This window comes from Cupressus sempervirens, chromosome 8 (genome assembly GCF_028749045.1).
Source record: "Cupressus sempervirens isolate cs-2001-9-10 chromosome 8, ASM2874904v1, whole genome shotgun sequence".
NCBI classification, from domain to species: domain Eukaryota; kingdom Viridiplantae; phylum Streptophyta; class Pinopsida; order Cupressales; family Cupressaceae; genus Cupressus; species Cupressus sempervirens.
Genome location: NC_143125.1, coordinates 139,967,513 through 139,976,465, shown reverse-complemented (window position 1 = coordinate 139,976,465; position 8,953 = coordinate 139,967,513). Strand labels below are relative to the sequence as shown.

Sequence of the window (8,953 nt, the reverse complement as noted above, 5' to 3'; positions counted from 1 at the left end):
AGCTTTAGTAATTCAGATTTGTTTTTTGTGCAAGCTGATGATGTGCCCCCTAACTTCTATGAATAATAAATGAAGATTAGATGGAACAAATAAGAGAATTAAACTTTTAGCATCCTGAAGATTAGATAGAAAAAACAGCTCTTTTTACAGCTGTAAATCATTTGAAATTTCCAATCATAAAACACCTCATTTATCTCTTTCACAATTCGACTGTTTTAGAGTAATTTCTATGAGCACCGAGTTCTTTAAATACAGCTCAGAAGCCCCTCTTCTTTTGTTCTTAGAGTTCTCTATCATGTTCTATAGCATTTTTAATGACAAGTTTTTCCATAAATACAGCTGGAAAACCCCTCTTCTAAGCAGGAATGCTTTTCTAGAAGTCATTTATTTCATCCCTTGCATTTAATAGCCTAATAAAACAAATGAATCCATCCAAACATCTAATACAACTACATTTGCCACGTCCACCAAATCCGCGCTCCGTACGATGGAATGATTGTATTGCATTTACTGCCTCCAAAGGCAGAGTCGATATATATACACACCCTAAACCGTGTTTTGCTACCATGAAAAGCAAGTTATCTAACGAAGTTAGGGTTTCAGCAATGACACTGCACGCTCTTCAAGCACTCGCATTAGTAGCGTTATGTTGCTGCTCCTATTCCTCAGCAGAGTTGTTGGGCTCAAACATAACTTTTTCTGTCATCAACATTCACAGCGATGCTTCTCCATTCGGTACATTGAATTCCACAAGATCTGACCGCATAAGGGAGCTGCTGAAGGGTGACACAAAGCGGCAACAAATGTTATTCCAGAGAAAAGAAAACCCTAGCCACACATTACAGTCAGAGGGACAAGTACCATTGGCTTCAGGAGCGGCCATATCCAATGGAAACTACATAATCAAAATGGGCTTTGGCACTCCCGCTCAGAGCATATACACAATGATCGACACTGGAAGTGACATTGCATGGATCCCATGTAACTCTTGCAATAATTGCACAACAAACCAGGTTTTTCATGCCGAGAAGTCATATACATTCAAGCTAATTTCATGTTCTTCTGACCAGTGTGGGCAAGTGCAAGGAATGTGCATGAGAGGCAACAAGTGTGTGTTTAGTGAAGGATACGCGGATGGATCTGAGGTGACCGCTCTTTTGTCCTCCGATGAGATAAGCGCTGGAGAAAACCGCGAGGCTTCGAAGAATGTTAGGGTTTCCAGATTCACATTTGGGTGTAGTAATATGAGGAGAGGAGTTTTGGAAAAAGCACCCGGTTTGGTCGGTTTAGGAAGGGGAAGCCTTTCTTTTCTTTCCCAGACGGAGGCTTTGTATGAGAAGGTATTTTCTTACTGTCTTCCTAGCTTGGATTCAATGGGTTTTTCAGGGAGTCTTAGCCTTGGTAAAGGAAGCTTGAGTTCTACACAAGGGTTGAGTTTCACACCCTTGTTAAAAAACCCTACTGGATTTCCCTCCTTTTATTATGTGGGCTTAGTTGGGATTTCAGTCGGAAATGAGAGGTTTGTGATGCCTAGGGAAAGTGCATGGCCTAGTTCAATAGGTGGTGGGACTGTTATAGACTCTGCAACTGTTATTACTCGGTTGGTCGGGCCTCTTTATAGTCAGATCCGTGATTCTTTTCGTGGCCAAGTGAAGTTGAGCATGGCTGATCCCATCATGTTTCTTGACACATGTTATCATGTTCCATCTGGTGGAAGTGTTGGGGCACCGTCTATTACTTTGCATTTTGAGGAAAATTTGGACTTGGCTCTTCCCGAGGAGAGTGTTTTGATTACTGTGGATGACACTGGGTCTGTCTGTTTGGCTTTTGCTTCTGCTCCAGGAGGGCTTGATGCAATATCTGTCATTGGAAATTATCAGCAACAGAAGTTGAGGATTGTCTATGATGTACCCGGTTCTCGACTTGGTATTGTCCAAGAGAACTGTGACCATTGAGGGACTTTGCATTACTTTGTTTGTTCTAGCTCATGAGTTAATTTATTAAGTTTTGGAAACTTGATGTTCTTGAGTTTCCTTCAATATCTCATGTGTTTGATTTACAAAATTGCATATTGTTTCACATGACCAACTTTATTAGATTAATTTGAATGGTGTTTTGTTTCTATATGGAGGATAAAATTTGCAATATAGTGAATGATTGAATATCATTTTACAACTAAAAACTTATATAAGTTTTATGATTGAAAGCTAATGTTACATAAAAATAAATATTTGATTACATGTGGCTAGTTGATAATAATAATTTATTTTCTTTTGATTGGTAACATATTTTTTAAGATATTGTAATTTATTAGTTTTAGGAAATTCATTTGGTTTTAATAAATTTTCTAATGTTTATTAGTTATTAGTTTTAGTCGTGCAAAGTTACCAATAATATGATAATAATTACTAATATACATAATTGAAGCTGTTATATTATAAATGGAGACGAGGAACATTATATGGTTGAGGAAAAAATTAATTCTTGAATGAGACAATACACCATTTATATTCCACTATTAGCTTCATGTCCATAATATATTTATTGACGTCATCATGGTTTCACCTAGACATTAATAGAAAATTTGAAAAAAGTGCACATATACACAATTTGGCTATGATATGGATAGTTAGGACACAAACATGTAAACTCTTCAATGACGCTTCAATGACAATACTTTTAATGGTTGCTCAATTAGGATTAGTGAAAAGAATTAAGTCTACAAATAAGGTAGATGATTAAGAATTAAAATGTGCATGCCTATTAAGAGTTCAATTATAGAATTTTCAATTGTTGATGGCCAGTAGTTTAAAATTTTAGGTAGATCAAAATCCATTTTATCATGAATTATTGAGATGCATAGTCAAGATATGAAGGTAATGTTGCACAAAATTTACATGCAATTCTCCAAGATATCCAGTAATCTTATGAATCTAGGGAGGTGTTGAATTTTCCCTATCTTAATTTCCCTTATTTTTTTAAGAATTACAAGTATATGTGTATAATTATTTAAGTATGAATTATTAGAAGACATTATAAATATAAAATGAATTTCTAATAAATTAAGATTTCTTTTTCTAATTTTATAAAGTTCACTAATCTAATTACTTTTTGAATGTATAAATATAAATAATCACTTTTGTAAAAAATAATTCAAAAATATTTAAAATTAATTAATATTTTACACATAATATATGATACAATGCAAACATAATTTTAAGCTAACTTCACAAATTGAATATTACATTAGTTTGATTTCTCTACCAATACTTCTACTCAATTATATGTGATCACTATAAGGTTCAAGTCATATTTGCCAGAATCATCACAATTATAAAGAGCTTAGTATAATTGAGTAAACAAAAATAAGTAAAAAGATATGAAGCCTCAAATTTACTAGAACTTGGTCTTGAACTAGGCATTAGAAAAGCATCACAAAGTTCAATTTCAAATTTCTTTTATTATGTGGAACAGTAGCATCATGTTGTTATGGATATTCTGAGTCTGTATTGGGACACTTGTGCTTCTTTTAAAGATAAGATTATCATATCACTGTTATTGAATTATGGAAAAATCCTCCAGAGTTGCCGTTTTTCAGCCAGATCGGGTATACTCCCGTGTTATCATATATCATTTAGAGTTTACTGTGTTTCTTGTATCATACTGGTTCTTATCGGAAAATCATGTCTTCTTGATTTGGTACTTTTGTCGTCAACAATCCCAAGGAGAGGTCCACAATATGATAGTAAAACCTACCGTGAATAACTTTATCATTTAACTCGTTTTGTAAGGCTGTCCAGTTCCATGATCGGATGTTGTATAATGTATTATGCTTCAGCTACCACAATCAATTGGACAATAGTTTCATTCCGCTGCTACGTAATTTGGCAAGATTTCCCTCCTATTATTACGTGGGCTTAGCTGGTATCTTCTTTGGTAAAGATCAATTTTCCTTGCCTCGAAAATGTTTTTCTTAAGATTAAGGCTCATTCTATTTATATCGATATGTTTGATAATATCGTAAGATCCTTCATCAACATACAAAAAAATTAAATAATGCAATTATGTCTTCATTTGTCTTTTAACATAGGGATTTTGAATTGGGTCACACTCAATAAAGGCTCCCACTGCCCCTGTTCTTCATGTTCTCGAGCCTATCCGCTAGGCACCCCATGGGACCTCTGGTGGAGGACCATAGCAGGATTTCTTGTGTCTTGCTCCTTAACTTGGTGCAAGTAGGGCTGCCGCTTGTGTCTCTTGTGCTTTCTGTGTTTCCGAAGTCCAAGCTCTTTGTGTTTCCTCCGTTGTTCCTAATCCAGTGTTCTTTGCTTCCCCTGCCCTGGGCGTTCCATATGTAAGGGTACTTTTTTTCTGCCTTTATTTTTCCTTACTCCTTTATAGTTGATAGTGTCTGAAGGTCCTTTGGACTCTTCTATAAATTCTTTGACCCCTCCTTTTGCTGAAAAGTTTAAGGGTGTTTGTTCTTCCTTAGTTCTTAAGTCAATAGTTCCTGCGTATAGAGCCTCTTGCAGAATCAATGGAATGACAGTGCAGGTCCCATAAAAGATCTTGGATAACATAATAAATTAAATGAAACTGTCATTAGTTGGGAAAATTTATTCGTTTACACCCTTTATTGAACAACTTCAAAATGATGGTGAATTGCTGGACTCTTATATGAACTGTTAAGATTAATGGAATGTGATGGCAATTTGGTTGGGTAGATAGTATAGAATTGTCATTTATGGTAACATATATTTAGTACTAAGTGAGAAGATTATGAAGGCATTTTGTAGGACTTGAAAATTGTCTTAGCGTTATGAAATTCGCCAGTCAGCATATACAGTTTTGATTGATGCACTTCACATACACAAAATCAACACGTGTGCATTTGCTTGATGATAGTACCAACTATTAGGATACCGTACCTCCATGCGCGAGTCAGTATGAGCAGTACCGACATTGATATGAAGGATTTATCAATAATAGGCATGCACAGGCAAAACAAGATAGAGTTAAGGAATTGGATATTTTAAGTTAAAGAATTATTTTGTTTAGAAAATAATTACATGACTAATTAGGGATGGCATCCTAGATGTTAACCCTAAGTGAGCAAAATATAGTTTTGCATTTTGGGACACATGTGATGGTATGAAAGCCGACAAAACTAAATTATGGTATAAAAGATGGATTTTTGGATGTGAAGTTTCATAATGCTTTTGTGATGGTTATGCTATTAATGTGTGATGTGAATTTGATGTTGAGAGTAGTAAGAGGTAGCATATGTGAAGATTGAACATTGAGCTACAAAGGTCAAATAAGATATTGAAGATATCAGCATTGCTAAGAGGTTTTTGTATCTATATCATTTATACTATATATGTATCATTGTATACTACATGTTTGGGAAATGTGATTATGTTGCATACATTCTTTTAATTGTAATAACAATTCCTAACAATGTCGAGGCTTGTAAAAAGGCTTAGTCCTCTAACAATGACCAAGACACTATACAAATGTAACATACTCCTAACAAGGTCATTATCTTTCACAAGATACTTCTGATTAGTGGATCATTTTTTGGGCACCATCCCCATTGGAGTTTTTCTTAGTTAACAAATAATGGTTTTATGAGTTGTATTGATTTCCTATTATGTTTATTTTTTATTTTATACACATGTGCATTTTTTAATATTATAAAAGATATCCATAGTTGGGAAGAAGTTTGTGAAATAAAGATTCGCCCCCCGCCCCCCCCCTCCCATCAACCATCTAAGTATTTCCTATTTCTAACAATTGGTGTCAGATTCTAGTTACTTAGAAAAATGCCTAACAACTTGAGTAATATATTTATCGACATGGATGACTTATAGAAGGACCTAGAAGAAGCTCTTGAGCAACTTGATGTAATCACATAAGAAAGAGATACTCTAAAGGATAAGTATGAAAATACCAATGACTACATTGAAAAGCTAAAAGACAAGATAAAACATATCAAATTCAAGAAAGAGGCTAAAGATCAAATCAAGGATAGAGATGAAATTTCAAGGCTTAAGAAAGAAAATGAGATCCTAAAGAAGGAGCTAGTGATTACGAACATAAACTTGAATTTGAAGGATGATGACAAGAAGATTGAATCAGAGTTGAGATCTGAGAATGTAGATTAGAAATCTAAATTTACCAAGGTGACATCTAAACTTGAGATAACAAAGTTGGAATACACAAAACTTTATAAATGTAATGATATTAGGAAAGGAAATCTTATAAAGATAAGGCAACATAATGAGAAGTTGTATCCAAGTAGTGAGAAGTTTGATGAGAAGATTATAGCAAAAAGACCTCCATATGACAATACTAGTATTGGCAATCATGAAGGAGAATCATCAAAGAGGTCTAGATCCATAGAGGAACCGAATCTTGTGACCCAATAGCCTTAACTACAAGAAGAAGATCTTAAAAAAGGTTAACTCTAATAAATCTGAAGATATACCTAAACAAACTAAACCACCTAAAGGAGTGAAGAGGCAATTTATTGGAAAAATTTATGCATGCAATAAAGTTGGTCATATGAAAGATGTCTATACGGGTAAGTATACTAAACTTATATTTGGTGATTGTTATAATTGTTATGGTTATGGACATATAGCTAGTTAGTGTAGAAAACCAAGATTTAATAATATTACATATGTCAAGGTACTAATCCTACAACTAGTAGACCTATTGGAAGAACTAAAATCATAAGGAATGAAATCATGTGTTATAAGTGCAACAACTTTGGACATATTTCTAGACACTGTAGATTACATATAAATTAGTTAGGACCTAGATATGAAAAAATGTGATAACATGTCATATTTGTAACAATATATGGGACATACAACAAGATTTTGTATGATGAACAATATGAGAATGCCAGAAAACATGAGGAACAACATGAGAACATGAAACTTTAGAAGGAATGAACATAATGTCTGAAGGAATGAGAATAGAAGTAACAGTCAGAAAGAAAATGTGAAAGAAAATATAGAAAATATTAATGAAACATTTGTTAAAGCTAAGACACCACAAAGTTCACAAGCTTGGGTAGAAATGAAGACAATTATAAACCTTGAAAACAAGTTGAAATCAAAAGTAGTTATAAAACAACCTTTATTGATCCAAGCAACCATTTCAATAGAGAATTATAATGAAAATGACATAAAAAATAAATTGAACCCTTAGATGAAGATTTAAGTCTTGCACAGGTAATATATGGTAGATATGGATGAAAGGAATCTATGGTTAAGTGTGCATAAGATTATGAGTTCATATGTGAGTGTGGGAAGTGAAACAAGATTACTTGTCAATAATTGAATAACATTTTTATTTATACGTACTTGCACAATTGATACGAAAATAGATTTGAAATGATTTAAAGAGTAAAATTGGATTTTTTTAAATACCATTTTTTTGTGCAAGAAGTTAAGGAGACATGAAGAGAAATTTTGAGAGTGAATTGAAATATATTGAAGCATAATTGAAAGAAAATTCAACAAGACCTAAATTCATGAATTTAAGGTATTTATCACTTGTGTAGTTGTAATTTGAAGGTTTAAATTGGAAAGAATGACAACCCCAATTATTATTTATGTGAATTAGTGACCTAGGCATAAGTTTAAGAAGCACCCACACATTTCTTTAGAAGATGACCCATCTAGTGTATTTTAACAAGTAATTGCTAGAGTGTTACACATAGAAGATATATTTATGCACATTTATTGCAAATTCAAAATAATTAGAGATGTTGATATTCACCAAGATATGAGACTAGTGTACAATAATAACCTATCTTTCAAAAAAGAGTTTGACTATATATAAAACCTAAACATTACTAGGTATATGTTCTTTGAGAACTTTGATCAACATTAGTGGATAAGAATAATTCTATGTCATATGCATAAAGAAATATTTTGGGTAGGTGACATTCCAACCATGATTGATAATGACACGATTCATAATTTAAATAGACTAAGTAATGAAATCAATAATCTTGTGAATGTGAAAAATATCAACTAATTGATTTAAACAAACATAAAATGGATATTAGATGGAAGAAAAATAATGATAGATAAGATTGAGGAAGTTAATGTGAGACTTATCAGTAATATAAGATGAATTAAAATTTGAGAGTGAACTTTGTGCCTATTGTGTTCATCCATGCAACATATATGATGACAATAGGAAGGGAGAAAGTTAATATATGTGATATTCTTAGGCAACAATTAGTTGATAAGATTGACATAATCAGGAAAACCAAAAATGTAACATTCAGATTCAAGTCCTTGTTGACACACTTATTCTACCAAGCAATGAGACAATTTCCTAGTATGCCAAAATATGAATGGAACTCTAACAAGTCTACAATGGAGTTGATCACACATTACTAAAAAAAAATACCTAAGTAGAGAATTACAAAAGATATATCTAGAATTATGAATAACTTCAAAAAAAGATTTAGAATTTCACCTGCTATAGTAGGCAAGTACACTTGAATCAAATTTGTTTCATCATAGATCTAGTGTAACATGTATGGAGGCAACAATGCCAAGAGTTAAGATCATTGATATATGGGCAATGGAATGAAAGAGGAGTTAATTGAAGGGTACACAAATATAATATTAGAATTAGAAAAAGACAAGGAGTGTCTTATGATGAGTCCTGATAGTGCCCTATTTTTGTTAATCTTTTGCCTCATACATTCCCCACTTCTATGGCATAAAATTCCCTTTTTGCTAAACTATTGATAGGAAATTATAATATTTAAGTACTTCTCTAAAAGAGGGAAAAATAGTTCCTAAAAGTTATTTATTTTTTGAAAATAACATATTGTGACTGATGCTACTATAGGAGCTGAGAAAGCTAAGGATGCATAATCGGGCATTCAGCTGGAAGAACAGTTTTTGAAGTTGTCATT

The 8,953-nt window shown here is 33.0% G+C and overlaps 1 protein-coding gene across 1 annotated transcript; it reads left to right on the top strand.

Moving 5' to 3' along the window:
* Window positions 1-605: 605 nt before the first annotated feature.
* Window positions 606-1,955, top strand: LOC149541942 (aspartyl protease AED3-like). The gene has a single exon (XM_089796141.1). The coding sequence runs from the start codon at window positions 606-608 to the stop codon at window positions 1,953-1,955; it is 1,350 nt and encodes a 449-aa protein (XP_089652267.1).
* The last annotated feature ends 6,998 nt before the right edge of the window (window positions 1,956-8,953 follow it).

What these genes read in the sequence shown, in the direction of transcription:
- LOC149541942 (XM_089796141.1), top strand. Translation starts at nt 606, where the DNA reads ATGACACTGCACGCTCTTCAAGCACTCGCATTAGTAGCGTTATGTTGC.